A 24,382-nucleotide genomic window follows, 5' to 3' on the forward strand; every position below is an offset into this window, starting at 1 on the left:
ACCTATATTGCTCTATCAAGCTTTCACCTTGTGTTAGCACAAGTGGTCGTGTGATACTCATAGGGACAAAAGCGTCCTATGTAACGTAATGTTTTAGCTGCAGCTACATTCAATGGCAAGCCAGTGGAACAAGGCTCAAAAAAAGGGACAAAGTGTGCTGAACAGCAGCTATATGTGTAATTTCTTTTTATTTATCAGGAGTTAAATAGAATACACCCACTAACCAAGTGAGAAACAATCCAGACGTTTTCACAATCCTGAAACTATAACCCTTCTGGATCATTTCTGTACCTGTTATGTGACAAGTCATTGTTCACAGTTCGCATTATTACAGACAATTATAATCTAGCAGTTACAGGAGTACTGGTGATGGCATTCCTGCTTCATCCAGAGACAGGCCTTGACTCCAAGCGTAAAGTTTTTCTGCTTCTTCATCCCAGTCATCATCAGAAAACACAACCTGGTTTGATGTAACTTTTCTGTCTGAAAATGGTCGGTGACTGACATCTGTGGTGTCATCTATGTGATCCTAACCAATTAGATTCACTGTTACTATCAAAATATAACATCATGCAAATAACATACTTTTGTCTATGCTGGGCATAACATAACTGGCTGTTGCTCAGTGGGTTGGGTACGAAAAGTCGACATTGAAAATGTCTACACCAAAATGTATACAGTCTTAAGGTCAACAGTTAGAATGTCTACATGTTTAAAATGGTGACATGTAAAATGTGTACAGGGTTGTAAAATCAATAGTCCTAGGAGCTAGTCTTGTGTCCTTTATCAAGGTTACAACTCGTGGAAAAATCTCCACGTTATAAACATGACTACTGCAGCTAAGTGCTCATTTTCTGGCTGGCAAAGCCTAGTGCTGGTACAATTGTGCTTTTTTTTGTCCCCCCCACACCCTCAATTTTGCTAGTACCAGCCTAGTCTGGCAGCACTAAAGGTTGGTTAAGCTGTTTGGGGGGGCGGGGGCACACTCTTTTTTTAGTTTTGTTTTACACTTAGTGCTTTTTTTGTTTTTTATATCTAATAATTTATGTCAACATTTTAACTGTCATCTTTTTAACCATGTAGATTTTTACATGTTGACATTTTAACCATGTCGACCTTCTAAGCATGTAGACATTGATGACTGTTGACCTTATAACTGTGTCAGCTTTATGACTTATGACATTTTTGTGTAGAAATTTTCACTGTAGACATTTTCACTGTCAGGGGCGGGCTGGACCGGGGGGCAGGGGGGCAGGGGCACCCAGGTCGCTCAGTCTAACGGCTGTTCGGGCCGGCCGCCTCCCCCCATCCCCCCCCACCCGTGGATGAAATAATGTCTCAATATTAATGTCTCATTATGACGCGGCCGCATCGCCAGCCCGCGCCTGTTCACTGTCAACTTTTCAACTACATCCCGCTCAGTGCTCTGTTACCAGCAATTCTGGTGTTTAAGTGGAAAACCATATGAAACCATAGATGGGGACACTTCTTCCAAGTACGCAACAGTACATCTTTGTACTTTAGATTAGGGGTGTCCTGCTGTCAGGATAACAAAGTAACACACAATGAACAGTAAACCGTGTTCAAATTACAAGCTGATCACTTTGAAATAGGTGTATGTTCATTTGAAATCAATGCTTGGGGTAGATTATCACAGACACTTAAAATGGAATGTAAGTCATTTGGTTTCTTATTTGTTAAGTCCTAGCTGTATAATGACATATCCTGAGACAAAGGGAGTCTCAAAATATTCTTTGGAAAAAAAAAAACAAATAAAACTACTTTTTACTATTTACTAAAAGATTATATTTAAAAACCAAAAAAAGAACATGAAAGAGAAGGAAGGAGATGCAAAGTAACTAAATAAGTGACCAATTGCTAGATCAATTTGCTATTTGTCTGCCACTACTTTTCCACCACGTCATTAGTAAATGTCATTATACAGTTATTTCAGCTTATATTGGTAGAGATTTTTTAAAAATATCTGCGGTCAACAATTCCTGATCTCACCAACGGTATCATTCTGATGAACTTTAAGTCTAGTGATATGAAATCTATTAATCCTCAGAGGGAATAGATTACATTTTGGGAGTGGAATTATACAGTTTTTCTACCTATTCATCTTGCTAGTGCTACTTAAAATAGCAAATATATCAGTGTTATCAGTAATATTCCAGCTGCAGCCATACATATTGCCACAATTCAGAGTAACTTTACTCATTTTACCTGCCCTTCTTTCCCTAGGCCATAAAGTCTCTTCATTTTCGCTACCTTCAGGTGAGCTTTGTGCGATCGTCGGGAAGAAGTTCTTGGGGCTGTAGAGTAACGTGATGAGAGGTAGGTGGAAATGGCCGATGATGGAGGTGGCATGGGGGATCTGTACCAAATGACAAAAAAAACACGTCCCAGTTTTCAGACTAATTAGAAAACAATCCATATAGCTAATTGTTTAGAGGAGTTATTATGGCATTTAGATACATTCTTATTTGAATTATTTTATGTGGGGATAAAAGGTACACTTTAAGGCTAAGTGCACATAGGTGGTTCTACCCTGTCTGAGCTGCATGCTATTTTTCTTTGGAAACACAGGGGGAAAAAAAAATGCTCACATGGGATCATTAATATCTATAAGAAAAGCACAGTAGGTGGATACAGGTTTCTTTATATAACTCAGGACGAGGACCCAGAAGATAAGTCTGCCCTCTGTTACGTTAAATAAACTTACTCATGTGAAAAAAAGCCCTAAGATTTTTGGTTTGATAAATCTGTTGTTTCAATCTTAGAAACATAGAATTTTATGGCAGATAAGAACCACTTGGCCCATCCAGTCTGCCCATTTTAAACCTATGGTAACCTCAAACTCTATTTGATCCTTAGTTCTTTGTAAGGATATTCTTGTGTCTATCACAAGCATGTTTAAATTGCTCGACGGTATTAGCCTCAACCACCTCTGATGGGAGGCTACGCCACATATCCACTACCCTTTCTGTGAAGTAACTTTTCCTCAAATTTCTTTTTAACCTACTTCCCTCCAGTTTCAGTGCATGTCCTCGTGTTCGAATACCTCTTTTCCTTTGAAGAATATTTCCCTCCTGTACCTTGTTAAAACCCTTAATGGTTCTCTACCTTGAAACAGAACAATATTATACTGTGTGACTTTGTGAACCTACTATCATTTTGGTTTCTGATCATGAGTAAATTGCATTATGTTGATATTCACCTAAATCCATCACTTTTTTGTTTTAATTTTGAAGTACTGTTTCATATTTCAATTGCTATATGTGGGAGGTAAAGTGCTTTTTTATCCAGGATAATGTCCAACAATTCCAGCCTTACTAAACTGACCAACCATTTTTGAACACCGAGCACAATGGTCAAAATCAAATCCAATTAGATTTTGTGGGGTTCAGTAAACTAGGTAAAACAATCCCCGATCTCCAAGTGTGTGGTCATTGTTTGCTCCAGAAATGCATAAGCCCATGCACCGTTTCTATGTAGCTGGTCGACACAGCATCTGAAAAACCATGTGTATAGGTATAACTAAGTGTACTACACATGTAAAATGACATGGCTTTTGTACAGCTATTCTGCTGTAGGGATTTGATATTCTGCATGTGGTCTCATTTGATACTCTGCACATGGTGCTACTGAGCCACAGAAGTTAACTGGTATTTGCTTGAACATAGATGTGTTGCCATCTTTTTTTTCTTACTTACATTGGGTTCATATGAGCTGCACTTGTGCCTTGTTGGCTAAACTCATGAAAGTATATTAACCTTCTAAAATATCCATCCTTGCTCATCTTGGAGTTATGAACCCAGCTTCATTTACTCATTAGTATTTAACTTCAATTTGTTCCAGATTACAGATGAGAAAACAAATTTAGTTAGGTACATGATCTGTACACTCTGAGCTCACCCTAAGGAGAATAGGAGCTGTTAAGTCCACAGAGTCAGGCTTTCAAGTGCAATAGCATGAAACCAATATTCAGCATCCCCACGATGATACTCATACTGTTTCAGCTGTGCTATTTTACTTAAGGCAGCTCAGTACGACTGAGGCAGGTAAAGAAAATGGAATATGTATTCATTGCCTTTTCTATAGATTGTACTATGACCCAAATTAAAGACAGAGTAGAGTGATAGGAGGACAAAAACATGTTAGAACTCACAAGAAAAAAATTAACCACCTGATTTGTGTGAGAGCACTGAGCTGTCTGCGCTGTACGTCTTCAGTTCGAGGTATCTGAAGGAGCAACTTCATTTCCTCTTTCAGTCTATCAGATATGGTCCCAGACTCTGCATAGTCCACTATGTCATACATAATTGTTGTCCTGGGCATATTCTTCAGTGACAGTCTTCTCCAGCAGTTATCCCGTCCCCCACGATGTGCTGGAGTTTCATCAAGGTGACTTATATACTATAAATACACATGACAGCATGAAAAGTCATGTTAAATTATTTTTCTGTGCAGCGAATTATAAATTCATGATCTACTGATAAATTATATAAATTGTATACATTGCTTGTGCAAATATTAAACATATAGGTATATAATATGGTATATGATACATAGGTAGTTTTTACATCCTATTAATAAGAAAATTGTAATTCCTAAAAAAGACACATACACAAATAAATAATTATTATTAAATGAATGTATACACAAGTTGCTGTATCATACAGAGAATATAATACTTCCTCCAAAGAAGAAACTGGATTCAACCCTGTCATATGAATATGAAATGCACAGCAGGAAATAGAACTTCCTTTAGCCTATATGCCCGTTATTCAATCTGAGACACAGGAGAACATTTATACAGGATGGTCAGGGTAACTGTTAAATAGGTGCAGCAGTAAAAAAAGGAAAAATAACTATATTTTATGTCTCCATACCCGTGACTGTGCTGCACATCAACGCCCCTATCCACCCCTCTAAGCACAAAACCACAGACGCAAGATACACAAAGCTCTAAATACAGAAGCAAGTTGTGCACAAGGGCAGTACATACATTTTGCACCAATCCGTGTTGCACAAATACACTTAAATGCACCTCTACTGGTCAAATGTGTACATATAGACAATTCAAAAAACATTTATTCACCTAATAGCACACCAATACTTCTAAGCACACATTAGTGGTAGCTAGCTTTTGTATGTAAGCTCCTACTCCTGCAGTGTAATGGTTAACTCCTCCAAAAACAAATTCATTTGTTTTGGGTCAAGGTCAATGAGCGAAATAGAAAAAAAAAATATATATATATTTTCCACATTCCATTTAATGGATTCACCGGGGTCCCTGCACAATCAAATGGTCCGATGCTGCGCTCTGTTCTCATCTTCCTGCTGGGGATGTTTGCAACAGGTTGGGTGGAAAGATGAGATTGGAGTGTGGAATGTGACCATTAGACCTGATGGATATCCCAACAGATCTGAAAGTAAGCATTTTGTTTTTATTTTATCTCATTAAATGCTACCTAAAACTATTATTTCATTTTTGTGTGGAGATATCTGTTAAAACATTTTTTGTCTAAAAATCCAGAGAATATTTGTAGTCCCATCTGTGAATTAAGTGTAAAAATTACACAAATATGCTACAAGGCTGTGTTTAAATTATATAGAACTTATATATATATATATATAGTAACTTTAGTTTAACATTTAAAATTCCACAATTTTCATATGATGGACAAAGGAGTGGTCCATTTAATTCAGGAAATAATTTCTATAAACAATGTATAAAACAGTATATATGCATAATTTAATATATACATGTTAAGTTAATTTAATGTAGAGATTTGTGTTTTATTTTACTTACTTGCATGTAATCTTTGAATGTTGCCACATCCACAACATCTGTTATTCTGTGTTTCTGATAATCCAGTTGATCACAAATCATTTGCTCATAGTATGCACGGTGTCCCATCAACTTACAAGCATCAGTTGCAGCCTACAAAATAGTTATTCATGTGGAGCGGAAGATTGAAAGAAGATTTTCGATAAGTATTAATTATGAAGCCAGTTGTTTTTTATTATAGTGAAAAAAAACATTTAATTTTTTTTAAGAAGGTACTACAATTATATCATTTTAAACCAAGTGGCACTACTATATATTTATGTTCTAAAGGGGGCACTACTAAACATTTATGTTCTAATGGGGGCACTACTATATATTTATGTAGTAATGGGGGCACTACTATATATTTATGTAGTAATGGGGGCACTTCTATACATTTATGTAGTAATGGGGGCACTACTATATATTTATGTAGTAATGGGGGCACTTCTATACATTTATGTAGTAATGGGGGCACTACTATATATTTATGTAGCAATGGGGGCGCTACTATATATTTATATTCTAATGGGGGGAATACTAAATATTTAATTTAATACGGGAGCAACACATCTAGTGCACACTTGTGGTACATCAAGTTATAGTATACACTGGAAACCATGTTTATTCTGGCACTTTTAGTTCTACAAGCACCAGCATGCAAGAACATGAGGTGTGTCACAAGTGCTTACACTATATTTTCACACGATTACCCACTGGCCAGGAGAGGCCCAGTGCTACTCAGGTGCGGGAACTGATCATTTGTTCGTCCCATCTCCTAGAAACCCAGGCCTGATGCTGAGTATACTTTAATTTTTCCCGTTTTGGCAGGCAACATAGTTCAAACAACATGCAGTTAGAGGTATCTAATGTCCATTTTTTTTTTTTTTACTAACAAGCGGAAGTTTGCCATTCTGCTTAGTAAATGGGAAACTGTGTCTGATAGGTCTAAAAATCGGGATTGCGGTTTTATACCTGGTGGGTTTGAGTGATGAGCCTTGATGAGCGGTTTGCCCTTTAAGGAATCTTATAATTTACAAACAGGATTAAGAAGTCAATTGAGGCAAATCCACAACATTGAAGAGCTTGATCTTCCCCTTTTCTAAAAGTATTACAGTGCTACCCAACTTAGCCAGTTGCTAGCCAGTTGCTAGCCTCCCCCCAAACAGTAAGCACTGAATGAAAATAGAGAGTGATCTTCTCTCAATAGGTGATCTGGAATTTTTACTCTTGATAGAATACATCTTTGTTTGTTGGAAACATTGCAGTCTAATTTGCTAAATTACAAAAGATGTTTCAAATATTGCATTCATTATTCTGGCAATTCATTCAAATTTGCCACTTTATTTAGTATTGTCCACTGAAAGGGGCTCTTAGAAAATTTACAGCGCCATATACTCTGACTCTTAAGGAAAACATTTCTTATTTATATCACACTCTACTCACACCAGATTTCTCTGATTTAGCGTGTCAAATATAAGGGCAGCATGGTGGCTTAGTGGTTAGCACTTCTGCCTCACAGGAACATGAGTTTGTTCTCCGACCATGGCCTTAACTGTGTGGAGTTTGTATGTTCTCCCAGTGTTTGCGTGGGTTTCCTCTGGGTGCTCCGGTTTCCTCCCACACTCCAAAAACATACTAGTAGGTTAATTGGCTGCTATCAAAAATGACCCTAGTCTGTGTGTCTGTCTGTCTGTGTGTGTTAGGGAATTTAGACTGTAAGCTCCAATGTAGCAGGGACTGATGTGAGCGAGTTACCTGTACATCGCCGCGGAATTAGTGGTGCCAAATAAATATGGGATGATGATATACGATGGCAGAAAGTTAAACACAATAAAAAAGAACTCATTAGAAATTTACAGCTGGTGGTATCTTGTCTAAACTCATCTTCACCCCATTTATCCAGTGATTTCAAATAGATGCTGGAAAAATATTGGGTTTGAAGGCATATTCAAATACATTTGGTGGTCATATCCAACTTGTATTCTTGTAAGTTTATTGGCAAAAAACAGACCTAACTAAATTCATTGTAGAGGCAGATATACCATAAGATCTCTTGGTACTTTTGCTAAACAAGCTCATTAAATCTCTTAACTGTTCTCAAGACAAGTTTATCCTACAGATATGTAGCGCTGTACGACACCAAATTACCTGGAATTGGCAGAACAAAGGTGCGCTGGCAATGAAAACAGTAGTTAGGCGCATATGGTTCATTGCTTATATGACGTACATTACTAGCCTGATGAATAATCTTTACATTCCATGGTGCTTGGGGACAATGGTACTCATTATATAGTAGGCCTTCGCCAGGAAACTCTTTATGACCCCAATTTCCTATTTACTTTGCCCCTTCCCTATTTTTCCATTATATTGTATACATAACACCAACCTCTCCCCCACCTTCCCTCAAACCATCACATAGATCTACATAATGAGTAATGGAGCTCAGTCCAGAGGCATACAAGACTGAGTATGTACTAATGCTGTAGCTAATGATATAGAGATACATGGGAACGTGGGAAGGATTGTAATGGATTAAGAAATCATGGATTACTATGCTGAGAGAATTATTGATAGATGTGACAGAGTAATGGTAAAGTTCATGTAATGTTCAGTCATGTTATGGATAAGGATTGTATATGGGAACAAGGATTACTGTTATGGGAGATGAGTAATAATGCTAGGATAGTGTTGCTATTGAGTAAATGCTGAGACTGATGTTACGGGGACAATGATGATTGTGATATTGATATTGAGGTTGAAGTGATGTAAGGATATTATGGGGATAGTGATGATTGGGATAGTGATTGATATTGAATTGATGTGCTATATGGATTACTGGGAAAGATGAGGAATTTTACACTGAAAGTAATGGTATTTTTGCAGGAACAGAATAGTGGTATTCATGCAGGAATGTAGGTGTTTCTTTGTGCTGGAACATTGGAGTTTGTACTGTGTGCAATGAAGTTACCGTAATGGAGTTGTACTGTGAGCAATGTAATGGAGTTGCCATAATGGAATTGCAGTAACGGAATTGTACTGTATGTAAGCGAGTTGATGTAAACTAATGTAGTTGTACAGTGTGTAATAGAGATGCTGCAGTTGTACTGTGCATAATGGAGTTGCCGTAATGGAATTGTACTATGTGTAAGGGAGTTGTATTAATGTATTTATACTTTGTTTAATGGAGTTGCTGTAAAAGAGTTGTGCTTAATAGAGTTCTACTGTGCGTAATCATGTTGCCATAATGGACTGCCACTATGCGTAATGGAGCCCATGGACAAAAAAGTATAGTATATGCCGCAGTCATGTTCTGTCATTGATCACAATGCTAGAAAGGCCTTACCCTCTATGTAAAAGTAGTAACAAAATGACAAACAAGAGGTAAAAAAGAAACCTTCATATCAAATCCATAAAATAAAAACAATGTATTTTTGTCTAATTATACTAATTTTACAAAATATATAAAATATTGTATTTTGATCATTATTTACCTTTATAGAACTGCATAGACTGATATTTTTAAAGTTTAGGACAAGTGTGTATCATCTTGCACAGTAAAGTGTTAGCATTTTAGTTATACCTCACGTCACTGCTCTGCTCCTTCCACTATATTATTCAGTCTGTGGCCTCCCACTTGCCTCCTTTCCCCACCCCATATCATTATACTGTCCCTGTCTCAGGGCTATCCCCACTTACATAAACACATGAGTGGAGAAGTCACTGCCTTCCATAAGATCAGCACGCTCATCTCCTGAAATCGTCTGTTCTGCTGTGAATGTTGCACTGATCTATTTGGCTACAGGTTGTTCTGTCTCTGTCACACTTCAAAATAGGCTACACACACTAAGCAAAGATGAAACATTACAACATAAAAGGTCAGACAGGAAAAAAATGCACCTTAACAAGTTGAACGGAGTTAAAATAAATGAGAATTAAATAAAGGGAATTAGAGCGGAATATCGCATTGCTGTAAACGTACTGCATTGCAAATGATTGTTTTTACAACATACAAGTATAATCAAAATTGAATTTATTTACTGAAAAAAAACCAATATATACATCACCTCACTTGAAGGGTTAATTATTCTCTTTCCACTGATGTATCGGCTGCCTTGACCACCTGAACAGTGGAAAATCTTAAAAACAATGAATGGTGGAAACTCATAACCAGCAAATCTGTAATAGAAAAACCTTATATTACATTGTGCTGCATTTGTCATTTTGATGAGTATCGCTGCCAATGCTGGCAAATACTCTCCAGACTACAATCATTCTTTTTTAAATGCGTCTTATTTTAGTAATGACAATGAATTTTGGTCTTTTTGAATGACAAATCGTTTTATGAACTTGTTGCTATCTAAAAGTGTTGAGTCAATTTTTTTCTGTGAGTTGTATTGTTTGTGATTCCCTGTGTGGGCAGGACTTCTGTGTCTCTACAAAAGCCTTGCATTGCAGTTAGGTCTTACTTTGAGATGTATTTCTGTACACAATGGGGTATATTTACTAAACTGCGGGTTTGAAAAAGTGGAGATGTTGCCTATAGCAACTAATCAGACTCTAGTTAGCATTTATTTAGTACATTCTACAAAGAAACAGCTAGAATCTGAGTGGTTGCTATAGGCAACATCTTTACATTTTCAAACCCACAGTTTAGCAAATATACCCCAATGAGTCAGTCTCAGATATGGATAAAACTATATTTAACACTAAAACGCCAATTCTATATAACAACTGCTATAAATATGCAACATCATTAATATTGACAAGCCATAAAGACAAGAGGTAGAAAACCTTTAGAAATGATAACTCAGCTTCCTAATTTATTGAAATGTATTAAAAAATAAAAAAATAGAAACATGTATTTTTTTGCAAGATTTTACCTAAGTAAAATTAACTTTTCCAAAACCATAGTTAAATCATACTTGCCAACTTTGGCGTCATGATGCCCGGAATGGGGCTACATCATGGGGGCGTGGCCACACAGATTGTGTTGTTAGGCCCTGCCCCCTGTCAAACCTTACCAATATAGGCCCAACATGATAGATGACACATTTAGCCCTCCCCCCACCCACTTCACCACCAAAGAGGGCAGGCTGTGGGAGGTTGCCCTGCTCTCCCGGGAGTCCGGGAGAACTCTCAAAAATTCGGGAGTCTCCCAGACATTCCAGGAGAGTAGGCAACTATGAGTTAACCATAAATACACATTATACAGATTGTAGTACCTGAATCTTACTTTGCACCGCATTCCAGGATCTCTTAACAGTTCTGCTTCCAGTGGGCTAACTTTCTTCAGAATTCCGTATGTTGCACATGTTTCCTACAAATTAATGAATGCAAATGGTAAAGCTGATCTATCATTATTTGCATCAAATGACTTATGCCCATCAATACATTTCCAGTAGAAGTAATACCCAATAAAATATTAGCATTACTGGCTGTGCCCAGTAATATGCCAATACTAATGCCAATTATAGAACAGCAGTAGTAGCAGTACTTAGTAATATAACAGCAGTAATAAGCTACAAGTATTAGTAAAGATCAGCCGATATTTCAGCTGTAATTGTAGTGCTCAGTAATACACCAGCAGTCAATATTCACCCTAGTGCTGTACTTTACTTTTCTGCTGGTCCACACCGCGGTTTTGCTTGGAGAAGTGCTGTATCACGTAACTTGACCTAATGTTAGTGTTGCTCCACTGTCTTCCAATTGCTCTCCAGCAATGGCCAAATAGAAACCAGTAGCACAATCTCAATATAATGCAAATTGTGTGATACTAAGTACCGTTTGGGAAGCGCTAAAACGAGCACTCAACCCTCCCTAATCCACCCCATCAAAAACCATCCCATATTTGGCAGGTGAAGGGCGGAAAAAAAAATCACACTTCCCGTTTTGTATTGATATTCCTCAGTCACAAGCTCTTATGAGTCACAGAAGGGATCCATGCAAGCCACCAGTTGGATACCAGTGATTTACATAGTATCTCTGTAACACCACATCAGGCAATGTTTACTCGATGCCTTAAAGCCCAAATTGCACAAGAGCTCCAAGACAATACAAAGTAACAAGTAAGGGTGTGCACCGGCCACTTTTGGTGTTTTGGGTTTTGGGTTCTGATTAGCTTGAGGTTTTGGGTTCTGATTTGTTTTGCCAAAACACCCCACGAAACGTTTTGGTTCTGATTTTGGATTTTGGGTTCTGTTTTTTTTTTTAAAAAAGCATACAAAGTGCTAAAATCCATATTTCGTTGTTTTTTTTCACTCCTACACTATTATTAACCTCAATAACATTCATTTCCACTAATTTCCAGTCTATTGTGAACACCTCACACCTCACAATATTGTTTATAGTCCAAAAGGTTGCACCGAGGTAGCTGGATGTCTAAGCAAAGCGACACAAGTGGGCGGCACAAACACGTGGCCCATCGTAGGTGGCTGTGTAGGCTTGAATGGCTTTTTTGCTGTTCCTCCATCCTCTGCAGCATATAGAGGGTGGAGTTCAAGCGCGTCACTACCTCTTGTTTTAGTTGATGGCAGGGCAGGTTCATGCTTTTTTGATGTAGCAGGAACAGTGAACGTAGTTTAATATCCGATACTAATATTTCTGCACTGCAGGAACAGTGAACGTAGTTTAATATCTGATACTATTATTTCTGCACTGCAGGAACAGTGAACGTACTTTAATATCTGATACTAATATTTCTGCACTGCAGGAACAGTGAACGTAGGTAAATTTAGCAGTACAAATATTTCTGGACTGCAAGAACAGTGAACGTAGGTAAATTTAGCAGTTCTAATATTTCCGGACTGCAAGAATATATTGCTCTAGATTTTTTTTTTATACTTTTTAAATTATTTTTTTAAAATTATTTTTGTATAATTTTTTTTTTTTTTTTTTAACATTTTTTTAAGATTTGTTAATAATTATAAAATTACTATGGACTTATCAGAACAAAGCACAGGACAAAAGCACCACTGGACTCAGCAGGACAGACACTGGCCAAAGCACCACTGGACTCAGCAGGACAGAGCACAGGACAAAAGCACCACTGGACTCAGCAGGACAAAGCACTGGCCAAAGCACCACTGGACTCAGCAGGACATAGCACAGGACAAAAGCACCACTGGACTCAGCAGGACAGAGCACTGGCCAAAGCACCACTGGACTCAGCAGGACAGAGCACTGGCCAAAGCACCACTGGACTCAGCAGGACAGAGCACAGGACAAAAGCACCACTGGACTCAGCAGGACAGAGCACTGGCCAAAGCACCACTGGACTCAGCAGGACAGAGCACTGGCCAAAGCACCACTGGACTCAGCAGGACAGAGCACAGGACAAAAGAATAAAGCACCACTGGACTGATCACACAGGAGCAGGAGCACCACTACCCTACAACCTCCCTTTACCCTGATCACAGCCCAAATGAAAATGGCGGCCGCTAGCGGGGAATTTATGCAATTCGAGTCTCGCGAGATCCGACGCGAGACTTAGACGTCAGAGCCTCACTTTCATTTTTTTGGTGCCGGAAATACCCGAACAGTGCTCGGATCCCGTCGGATCCGCACTGTTCGGGTGGGCTCGGATTAGCGGAATCCGAGCCCGCTCATCCTTAGTCACAAGGCCACAGGACAAGGAATACAGCATCACTACTATAAACTATTATAGATATTAGAAGTCAGCTTAGATTTCTGTGACCTGTATAAAAACAGCATTGTGGCTTTATGTGGCCATTGAACTTCTCAACAATTTCCAATGTCCTAATACAGTAGGGATGCATTATCCCATATATTAAAAATAATATCAGAGTTACTGTCATGTAACTCATAAAACTCAACTGTAAGTTTTCATATTTCTATAATTCCACACTACCGGTTACATCATCCCATATATCATATACAATAGGGGATTATGTCTTATAATATGTAGCTGTTCTATTACAAGGACAGTATGGCAAAATATATGTATCCCCTACACACAACTGCATATTAAACAGACAACACATAACTAACCTAAACAAAGGTTACATTTACATTGTGCTACAGGTGAATTAACTTTTTTTACATACCAGCATGAAGCTAGCCATATTCTGGGCAACAGTGAAACTTTCTGAATATTAATGAGAGAGTAAAACTCTCATGTACTGGCAAGGAGTATGTTCAATGTGACCTTACCAAACTACCAACTTGTAGTACAATCGCTTTGAATGATCACATGAGCACAATGTCCTCAGTGAACTGTCCACACAAACAGGTAACTTCAGTAATGAATAAGGCAACACATCAACTTCAAGAACTGACTGTTCACTTGCTGCCTAATATATCCCACCCTGTGACCTTTTAACAGTAGTTTGACAGCCCTGTAATGCACGATGCACTGTACTGCCGGCCTGGTATTTTTTCATATTCACCAGACATTTAGAGACCCAACAGATCATGTAGAACACCGATACCCAGGCAATTAATCTTCTGGGATGAGGTTTAACTTATGATAAGTAGCCGCATGCTGCCTGGTTAGTGATGTAGGAGTATTTCTCACTGGCTCTATATTACCCTGGCCCAGGGCACCGGCTCTGGTGCCAGCTCTGTCCCTTTTGGTCTCAGGTCCTTGCACATGATTAGGCAGCAGGAGCCCTTGCACTTGCATATTTATCAACAACAAGTTTTAGTGTGGCTGATGCAACAAGGGCAGCGGTGTACAAATGTACAATTAATTAATGATGGATGTCAGAGCACTTCTCACTTTAATGACATAAACAAGGTAGCTTTATTACAGCACCAACATTTCACTTCAACACAGTTATTACTTATGTTGCATAATATAGTACTTTGCTTTTGCAGGCATAGGAGCTGGCATTTTGGCTTGATTGGTCTGCCATCCTGCCTCACACTTCTTACTTGGTCACAGTCACTGATACAATCCTTCCTTGAATCTGGCCACACTTGGTGATTAGCACTCACCTGAGTAATGGGTGTATCAATACTGCACTTACTAATTACAAAGTGTGGCCAGATACAGGGAAGGATTGTATCTGACTGTGACCAAGTTAGAGGTGTGAGACAGGATGGCAGACCCATTATGCCTAATATATCCCACCCGTATGCTCACCTGAGCACAGGTGTTTTGTTTAAGAGACACCTGTGAGGATCAATACTGCACTTGCTAATTACCAAGTGTTACCACAGACATGGAAGAATTCCATCAGTGCCCAGTGAGAAAAGCTAAAGTGACTGACTTCCGAGCTCACTCCTAGGCTCGCTGCATTTTCTCTTCTCACTGCAGTTTGGGTCTCCCACTTGTAACACAGACACTGAGTCGCATAGCTGTGGGTTATTCAACCACTGTCAGAGGGGAAACTACTCTTGAAAAGTAACTTGAGCCTGACCTTTCCAGTTTCTAGGTTCCAGAAGTCAGTAACTATTTCTGGATTCAGAACACATGGTACTCAAGAGATACACCTTTAAATACTTTGTTCTCACCAAAAGCTACAAAACCAAACCCCCAGGTTGTGACGCACATAATCCGCTAGTGTAGTACTGTTTTGGATTGAAAGAGCCTTTAAGATATTTAAAAACTCATGACAGCTACACAATTACTACTAGAGATGCTCACTGACCCCCGTGTTTTGGTTTTGGATCTGGATTACCGTCGTGTTTTGGTTTTGGTTTTGACAAACCGCCCTTGCAAGTTTTGGTTTTGTTTTGAAATTTTGTTTAAAAATCAATGTTTTTGGGCATAAAATAACCAAATTTAGTGCTCCACCTGTTTCTTGGATAAGTAATGTAATTGTAAAGCTATATAATTATGAAAAAAACTGTTTAATTCCTGGTAGGCCGTCATTAATTCTACACACAAACCAGATTGTCTTCCTCTCCATCTATGCATATTGGCAATGCAGCCATCGTCTTTGCGTGTATATTACACCCTACACTTATAGTTAAATCTCTAAAGAAATGGACAAAGGCAGTTTGGTTTCTGTCTCTATAGGCCCCCCTCCACTTGTAGAAAATAGTTAAAAATTCAGCCGTTATAGACTGTACAATATAAATTTAAATGGACAAAGCCAGTTTGGGGTCAGTCTGTGTACGACACCCTACCCTTATTGAGAAATTGCCAAAACAGCAGCCTTTGAAGACTGTACGTGATATAGAAATGCCCCAAGTCCCTTTCCTATTTGGGGGTAGATTGCACCCTACACTTATACTTATAAGTATACTTTTTTTTTTGGGGTGTGTTTTTTTCCCTGATTTAAAAAGACTATGTACTTTTACATAGGCTTTACCAGGTGACGTACTGGGAACACTACCATCAGGACTGGTGCCAGCACCTGCTTGCTGATTCTGCTCATATGTGGACTGCTTTGAATCCATTTTAATGAGACCAAAACACTTGTAGTGCAAAATATTGAAAAAAATAAAGCCTCCTCTATCCTCCTCTATTTCTGCTCTAACAATTGCTAACAGAATTGGTAATAATAGAATTGAATAGATTAGAACTTAAATAATAATACAAAGAATAAGGTGTACAATTATTGCTCTGTCCCTACTCTAATACAGCATGTGACCTAACCCTGCTCTCTCCCTCTGTCAAATGGCGATGGATTGCTGTGTAGGCTAGTATTTATGATTTTCAAATCTCGCGAGAACCGAGCTCTGAAATCCGAATAAGTCACGATGATGTTTTGCCTCGATTTCGATTCCGAACGGGCGGGAGAGTACCAAGCCTGCTCGGCTCGGTACTCGGACAGGCGAAGTTCGGGTGGGTTCGGATCTCTGGGAACCGATCCCGCCCATCTCTAATTACTACATACAAAAGTAAATGTCTCATAGCAGTGAAAAATAAAAAACATAGTTTTATACTTACAGCAGCCCGGGCTGCATGTTTAAGGAGTTTAAAAAGCTGTCTGTTGTGGTGGCACCTCCACGCTCTTTGAACGCGGATAGCAGCAACTCCAATATTGATTCTAAGCAAAAAAAAACAAAGCACAATGTTGATTTGGAACTTGGAGTGGAAGCTTGTTATCTGTGTCATGACAAGCTTGTTCACACAGGCACTCAAACCCTGTTATTCCTCCATTTAGCTGCATTGAATTCAATGAAAGCGGAATACAATACACAGTTCTGGAGGAGGACCAATATAGGGTGGGTGAATGTGTAGATGAGCCAGAGACATAAACAAATACTTTCTGTGTGGAATGGAAGACATGGAGGATGAAAGAGGGTAAGGTATACCACATGGTGAAATGGTTAAGGCTTTTCTAAACAGATGGGTTTTCAAAGACCATTTGAAAGTATACAGGCTAGAGGATAGTCTGATAGAATGAGGTAGATTGTTCCAGCAGTGCGAGGCAGCACTACAGCCTATGATTTATGGGAGGGGACGGGGTGTGGAATTGGTGTATATAAAGAAATATATAAAGAAAATATTTTAGTCCCTGTGTTTTTATTCCTATGTAGGAGATTCACCATGGTTATTATCAGCACCTGTCTCTATGGTTTTATGTGTGTGGTCCAGACCACCGTGTGTTTAAAGGTAGAAATGTACACATAATGACAATAATAGGTGTTATATTTCTGCTTTACTGATTCTGGGTAACCAGTTTATTTGACTATAATTCTGCAGTTCTTTCTACTGGTGACTTATTTCCTACCAGATATATTTGTTAGAGTTTATAATACCATCTTATTTCAAGGGCTTCTAGTCAGCTCTGGTTTCTTTATGTACATCTGTATGCCTCATTATTGTTCATATTTATTAAATACATTTATACAGCTGGATCAGCGCTTCCCTATTTTTTCTTATTCTATGTAAATTAGGGGAATCTGTCATTTCGTGGTCCCCTTATCTGGCAGGTACTTACAAACCTGTGTGTTATTTACTTAATTATAAACATGCATTACAACTGGGAATGTAACACACACAATCTTGTTGATATTCTTGAGTCACACTGTATACACTGAAACAGGACATTAAATTAACACTCACTTCTGTGTTATTAGAGGTTGCTTAGCTTTATCATAATCTTTTGTTGGTGGTAGTGATGCTATAGAGGCACTGGCAGGAAGACTGATAGAGATTGATGCGCTTGACATTCCAGATAAATCCATGATTCTGCAAAATAAATGTAAAATATTATAAAAGACTGCTCTATATTGACTTACACAAGAAAAGAAAAAACTTAATGACAACTGAAAACATAGACCAAGATAACAGTGATAATTCCAATAAGCAAAAACAATGCCAAAATGTGCATGTCGTTTGTGTTCTTGTTTGTGAATGTACTGAAGTGAAAGTTTCTGAATGTGAACAATCTTAAGGATGGTCTGGGATGGCATTGTGTTCACTTTGTGTGTCCAACAATACCTGTACACTACCCATGCACCGTAAGTGCAAAAGCATGGTTTAAGCACTGCTTACCATCCAAATCTACCAACATGCCCAAGAAATACCCATCATATATTTCCACATGCCATCAAACTTTACCAAATGCCCATTGCATACCCATCAGACCTCACGACATGCTATCAGATCTCCCCACATGCCATCAAACCTAACCAGATGCCCATTGCATACCCATCAGATCTCTCCAAATGCCCATCAGACCTCCCCACAATCCCATCAGATCTCCCCACATGCCCACCAGATCTCCTCACAAGACATCAGACATCCCCACATGCCACTCAATCTCACCACATACCCATTACATGCCATCAGATCTCCCCACTTGCCCCTTATATGCCATCAAACCTCCCCACATACCCCTTGGTGCCCATTAGCCTCCCCACTTGCTATCAGATCTACCCACATGCCCTACACATGCCATCAGACTTCCCAAAATGCCAAAAGGACCTAGACACATTACATCGGATCTCCCTGAATGCCATCAGAACTCCTTACATGCCCATCAGTCTCTTCATATGCCATCAGATCTAACATGCCCCTTACTTACCTCTCACACCTCCCATACGTGGCTGCTAGAGCCTGTTTAGAGGAAGAAAGGAGAGCACACTACACTCTTTCCTCCTCCTTCCCTGATTGGGTTGTATGTGACCCCCCTGCTTTGTGCAGAGGTCAGTGGAGCAACTGTGTTCTAATCTGCCCCTGTTGGCACCTGGATAACTATGCAGTGGTCATGCTCCTGGGCCAGGAGCCACATTTTAAAGCTCAAAGAGCCAGAGGTTGGCCAACGCTCACTTATATGGTGAAATAAGCTGTCTATTCCTGTACCTCTTCTTATATGGGGATAAAATAGTATGTAATATTTAATCTTATTGCCAATACTTATTAACGTTATTTAAAAATGAATAGATGGGAAAGTTAGAAGGAAAACACAGAGTATGAGCTTCAGATATATAAAGTACACTAGTGACCTGGCTACTGCAACAAATCATTACTGACAGTCGCCTATTGTACCGTATAGTTATATGAAGCTAGATACACTGACAATGTGTTATTGCACTTCATGTAACACAGGGAGCTCTATGGTGCTATCTATATCATTGATTTACTCACGGTTAATGGGAGCAGGCTTTCGAGAAGTGGCAAGGGGGCAATTGGTGGCTCCATTTTGGATGCAATGCACAAATTATATCGCTATAAGTGAAAATATAGGACCTGGTAAATTAAAGAACGTAAATCCTGAAACTTGCCATATTTTGCATAAAATTGCTTCGCGCATGCTCAGAAGCAGAATAAATGTGCAATTCATCTTCAAATGCAAAGGTCACTTCATACTGTCTACAATTTCAAGGGAGGAATGGGTGAGGGAAGTCCGTATGCACGTAGGCAATGTACATTAAGGGCGTGCAAGGGTTGAGCGCACGCACGCACAGCTGTCTGATTCAAGCTCTGGGGATCTCTGAGGTCCTTGGTCTTTAGCTGTATTTCTTCCACCATCGACAGGTTGTAAGTGCCGGTTGCTAGTGATGACGGTTATATATGTATGCCAGAGCCTGGGTTTGCAATTAAGAGTAAAAATGCATTTTATGCACAGTAGGCATTAATAACATCCTGATAAATGTATTTCATTTAAAAAAAAAAAAAAATCCCAATGCAGTTGTATTAATAATCGTGACATATTATTAACAGGTGTTTTTAATATATTTTTTTCATCTGTGCATTGTGATGGGACTTTATATATACATATGCATTGTGCGTATCCTGCAGTGTGTTGTGTCGCTCTGCATACGACAAGTGTCGTATAGCCACAGTGTACTTATACACCTATTCAACTACAAACGTTTTTTGAGATCTGCTTGTATTTGAACAGCGGCACAGTTGGGTGCAATTTCCATACAATTTTAAAAAAACACTAATTGCATTCCCTTTGCGTTCCTTAACGAATCAGGCCCACACTGTCATAGTCAAAGTGTATGTGTGAATTATAATGTATGCGATTGTTTTTTTTCCAAAGGGAGTGTTTTAAGAAAGGAAAGGACATTGGAGACTGAAAGACAGATGTGGCAATGCTGTAGCTCTTTCATATAAAAAGCTAAGCGCTGGAATGTTAGATACAGGTCCATACACAGTGAGGAACACTGACTAAGACATTACCCTAACACAATCACCCTAAGACATTCCTCTAGTCTGTGCCATTCCCATGCCAGTTTCTAGGAATGGCCCAGGACAAAGGTCAGGAAAGCGAGGGGAGGCTGTCATAATTTTGATTGCATATATACCTTGAGCGACTGCTGCTTGTCCCTTACTATCTGCAATAGTATACTGTGGAGTATTGCAGAGATAGACAGTAAGGGACTTTCAGTGATCTGTCCAAGTGAATCTGCAGTAAAACGTACAGAGAGGGTCAAAAGCACCTTTAGCATGTCACAAAAAGAGAAAAGTAGGGCAGAATCAGCTTTAGGCATCACTTCATGTCATGTGCACAGGGCACCAAGGATCAATGACTGAGGCAGACAAGAAAAAAATGAGGTGGGGAACAGATAAGAAGAAAACACAAGGACTACAACAGACATGGGTTCAAATAATGATAGTCAATTAGACAAGGGGCAGACAACAGTTATGGGAGCAGAAAATGAAGAAGGATGTTGCCATAGACAGTGAAATAAAGGGGAATATATCTTAAATATGGGATGCGTCAAAAAGAGAAAGATAAAAGGTAGGTAATGGCAAAACGGACCTGACAAGAAACAGTGACGGTCATAATTGCGACACTGTAAATGTCGGCACTTAACCTGCCGACATAAAATGTCAGCAGGTTAAATGCTAACACTCACATTTAAAGACCAATGTCACGGTTCCGCCGGCTATACCCCGGACCCGACGGCACTGGCATCTCAGCACATGAAGTGGGAGAGTAATACTAATGGCATGGCAACTGTATTCTTTTTTTATGATTATTATTGTATACAGTAGCTTTCCTGTAAAGAGGGGGAATGTGGAGCTCAGGTGCGCACTTTGGGGGACTGCAGTAGCCCAGAAAAACCCTTAACCACCCATTGCTGAGCCAGGGCATTAAAGTGGCTGATCCCTCCCTGGGATAAGCCACCTTAATGTATCCAGCCACAGATCGTGCTGATCCGTTCCTCCCTTTCCCCTCTCTGCTCTGCTGAAATCATGTTTCACATGTTGGGCACCTGAAGTTTGCACCGTCCGGCAGAAGTGTCTGCCGGAAAATCCGCCTCCTTATTAAAGGTGGATACTATAAATTTATTGTCAGGGCTGGTTGGGGGGGAAATAGGTCTAGTTATTAAATGTGAATATTATTCATTTAATGTTGGAACTGGTTGGATGGAAATAGGTCGATTTATTAAATGTGAATACTATTAATTTAATGGCTGGTTGCGGAGAGGGAGACATCATTTTCAAATATTGTGGTTTTGATTTAAAATTGGGGCTGTCTGTGGGGAAGGCAGGCCTAAAGTATTTAATATTTCATCTACTTATCTTTTCAAACAGGGCCCCAACATTCCAGGATCCAGACAAGCAGCAATTGGGCTTACCAGCAGCAGCATCAAGTAGTGCAAACTGCAAGAACAAGTAGGAGAGAGCAGTCTCCCAACTGTCCTGATTCTGGTGGAGCAGTTCCAAGTTTGGATGACTGTTTCACACCTTCAGGACTGGGTATGTCCCATTTTACAATGTTTTGCCCATGAAGGGAGATCTGCATTCACCTAAGAGCAGTAGGAGCAGCATTTTCTGCGCATTTTAAAGAGCTGAGAAGGGGTTGGAGAGCGACCTACCACTGCCTAAAATGAGTCATGCCCCTTGCATGCCAGTCATGCCCACTCTGCAGGAGTGTCTTGGAAACCCCCTCTAGAAATCCTGTGTTTATCCCTGGAACTGTATACTGGGACATGTGACTGAGAACATAAATGTTGCACTGTTTAGTCTGTGAATGGCAGCTGTACTTTATACTGAATGAATGGTAGCTGTGCTGTATACTGGAAGTGTAGCAACTCTACTGTACAGGGGCTTACATACTGGGGGGCCTTGCAGCTTTACTCTTTACTGACTCCATGCGAGCAGTACTGTATACTGTGGATATTAGGGCTGTACTATATACTGAGAACATGGACAGTATGAAGCCATAATATATACTGTAAGCATGGGATAATTGCCACCTGACGTGTATAATGAAGGTATTAAAGACATATGGCCTCCTTTAGAGTTAGGAGTAAGATGTGCAGACAGATTTATAGTTGGGTGGGGGAAAGCCCTAGTGGTACTTTAATTTGCAGTTTTAAACTAAAGCTGCCCAGCATTTGTGTGCAACATGCAAAAGCAGGCTGTAATTTATTTGAATGCAAAAAAACAAAACAAGAAAAAACATATTACATTTGCACCCTTGCATTACAACATGGTTTCTCCCAACTGCAAATTTGCACTCTTTAGCTGGATGTGCTCCTATCTCTAAATGAGGCCCATAGTGGATATGTGAGCTGTACTATACTGCAGATAGCATGGGAGCTTTTCTGTACACTATGGGCACTGGAGTCACACTGTATACAGTGGGTTTTGGAACATTACTTTATACTTTGGGCTTGGGAGCTGACATCACAGCTCATTCTCATTTTCATTATTTGTGCATTCTTACAAGAACAAAAAGGTACATTTTAAAACTGTTTGTTTGCTTTCTTATTATGCTTTGATTTCAACTTCATTCATTTAACAGAATGGGAATGGATAAATTTGAACTGTAATGTGCTATATTGGAAATAGAGCAACGCAATATACTGTAAACGTAGAAATGTGAATTCTTCCATGAGTTATTAATTATATTACGTACAGCATTTTTCATCCAATTTCCATGTGTCCACAATGCCTGGAAACTGGACATAAAGTACATGTGTTATTTAATGCTTTTGAGTAGGTCAAGGACATTACTAGTTGGGTCAATTTGTTGTGCTTGCCTCACATGCAAAATGTTGCCATGCTTTCAGTGTTACTTTACTTTGTGAAAGTCATTTTTATCAGATCACACATTATTTTGTAACAAATCGTACTATGGAGTTTAATGGGAAATGCTATTTGCTAACCACACTGATCACATCACTACAAATCTCCTCTGCTGAAAGAGCTACAAACTGTACAGATACAATTTGCTACACCACACTAGCATGTAGTGTAGTTTTAGACAAAAGTGTCATGGTTGCCAACCACAAGTAAATTTAGTGATGGTCAATAAAAAAACTATAACTATAAAAATTATAACACTCTTCTAACATCATTAAACTACACAAGTAGTTTATAATATGATTATGGCTATCAAATCATTATTTAAAGTCCATACGAACAATTGCCCTTAAGATCCTACAAGTACATTCACTGTGTAATACGTTTAAAATTGCCTAATAAATGGCAGTAAAAACAAATATTATTGGAATTGAATGCATTTATATAAAATACTCAGTGACACAAATGAACTGTCGTCACCCCCTGTTTACTCGACAGGAGTAGGACTGACTTCTACTAGTAAATGGTCATGACATACTTCAATAAATGAGACAAGCAGTGCATGCGATACCGTCATAAACGTATTATTATCTCACAATATACCTGATCTGATCACAGCCTTCTAGAACACGGCGTCTGTAGTTGCCATGACAACCTGCTACGTCATCTTTTCATTTGCCCAGTGCCCTAAAAAAAAGTGCCGCACAAAGCTCTAAACCACGAATTCCAATTTAGCTGCATGTTTTCCAACTCTTTACCTCACAGGGTCACTTAGTTGGTGGCCACATTGTACGCAGCCATGATTTGACTTAGGTTATGTGCTTAATTCAAACCTTGTGATTGTAACAATTCTGTCCCATCCGAGCCGCCGTCGCAGTGGTACGGGAAGACTGTGACTGTGTTGCTAGGGCTTTTTCCGTTGCTAAGGGGAACGGGGCCTGGTTTCCTTCTGCAGCCTGACTTCCCCTCCGGTGTCATGTTCAAGGTGAGCAATGAATGCATGTAAATAGCAAAGAGGCGCTGCAGGCAGCCGGGAGGTTTACATGTATTCAGCGGTTTAAATTTATAGCTGCAACCTGGGCTGGATTTCTTAAGTTAAACAGTAACCTTCACATGGGGACCAGTGACCCATGCTT

The 24,382-nt window shown here is 39.3% G+C and overlaps 2 protein-coding genes across 5 annotated transcripts in view; one reads left to right on the forward strand and one right to left on the reverse strand.

Moving 5' to 3' along the window:
* Window positions 1–17: 17 nt before the first annotated feature.
* Window positions 18–24,186, reverse strand: C2HXorf58 (chromosome 2 CXorf58 homolog). Its single transcript, XM_075196574.1, has 9 exons — window positions 23,850–24,186; window positions 17,820–17,945; window positions 16,698–16,797; window positions 11,062–11,156; window positions 9,904–10,015; window positions 5,819–5,950; window positions 4,190–4,419; window positions 2,227–2,377; window positions 18–529 (listed from the first exon to the last, which is right to left on the reverse strand). The coding sequence occupies exons 2-9, from the start codon at window positions 17,939–17,941 to the stop codon at window positions 353–355; spliced, it is 1,119 nt and encodes a 372-aa protein (XP_075052675.1). The 5' UTR covers window positions 17,942–17,945; window positions 23,850–24,186; the 3' UTR covers window positions 18–352.
* Window positions 24,126–24,382, forward strand: part of APOO (apolipoprotein O) — a 39,029-nt gene continuing 38,772 nt past the window's right edge. For 2 of the 4 annotated variants that reach the window (XM_075196576.1, XM_075196577.1), the window contains exon 1: window positions 24,128–24,231. Coding sequence is in view for 1 of the 4 variants with exons in the window: in XM_075196578.1 (XP_075052679.1) it covers window positions 24,223–24,231 (9 nt within the window). In the remaining 3 variants the exon portion in view is untranslated. Of the gene's footprint in view, window positions 24,232–24,382 lie in introns of all 4 variants that reach the window. The other 2 variants (XM_075196578.1, XM_075196579.1) reach the window with 2 other exon arrangements.

Source organism: Mixophyes fleayi, chromosome 2 (assembly GCF_038048845.1).
Source record: "Mixophyes fleayi isolate aMixFle1 chromosome 2, aMixFle1.hap1, whole genome shotgun sequence".
Classification (NCBI taxonomy): domain Eukaryota; kingdom Metazoa; phylum Chordata; class Amphibia; order Anura; family Limnodynastidae; genus Mixophyes; species Mixophyes fleayi.

What these genes read in the sequence shown, in the direction of transcription:
- C2HXorf58 (XM_075196574.1), bottom strand. Translation starts at nt 17,941, where the DNA reads ATGGATTTATCTGGAATGTCAAGCGCATCAATCTCTATCAGTCTTCCT. An exon ending in TAATTAACCCTTCAAGTGAG is followed by an intron (nt 5,951 to 9,903) that starts GTGATGTATATA and finishes ACTATTTTGTAG; the next exon opens with GCTGCAACTGATGCTTGTAA. An exon ending in CATTCAAAGATTACATGCAA is followed by an intron (nt 4,420 to 5,818) that starts GTAAGTAAAATA and finishes GTGTATTTATAG; the next exon opens with TATATAAGTCACCTTGATGA.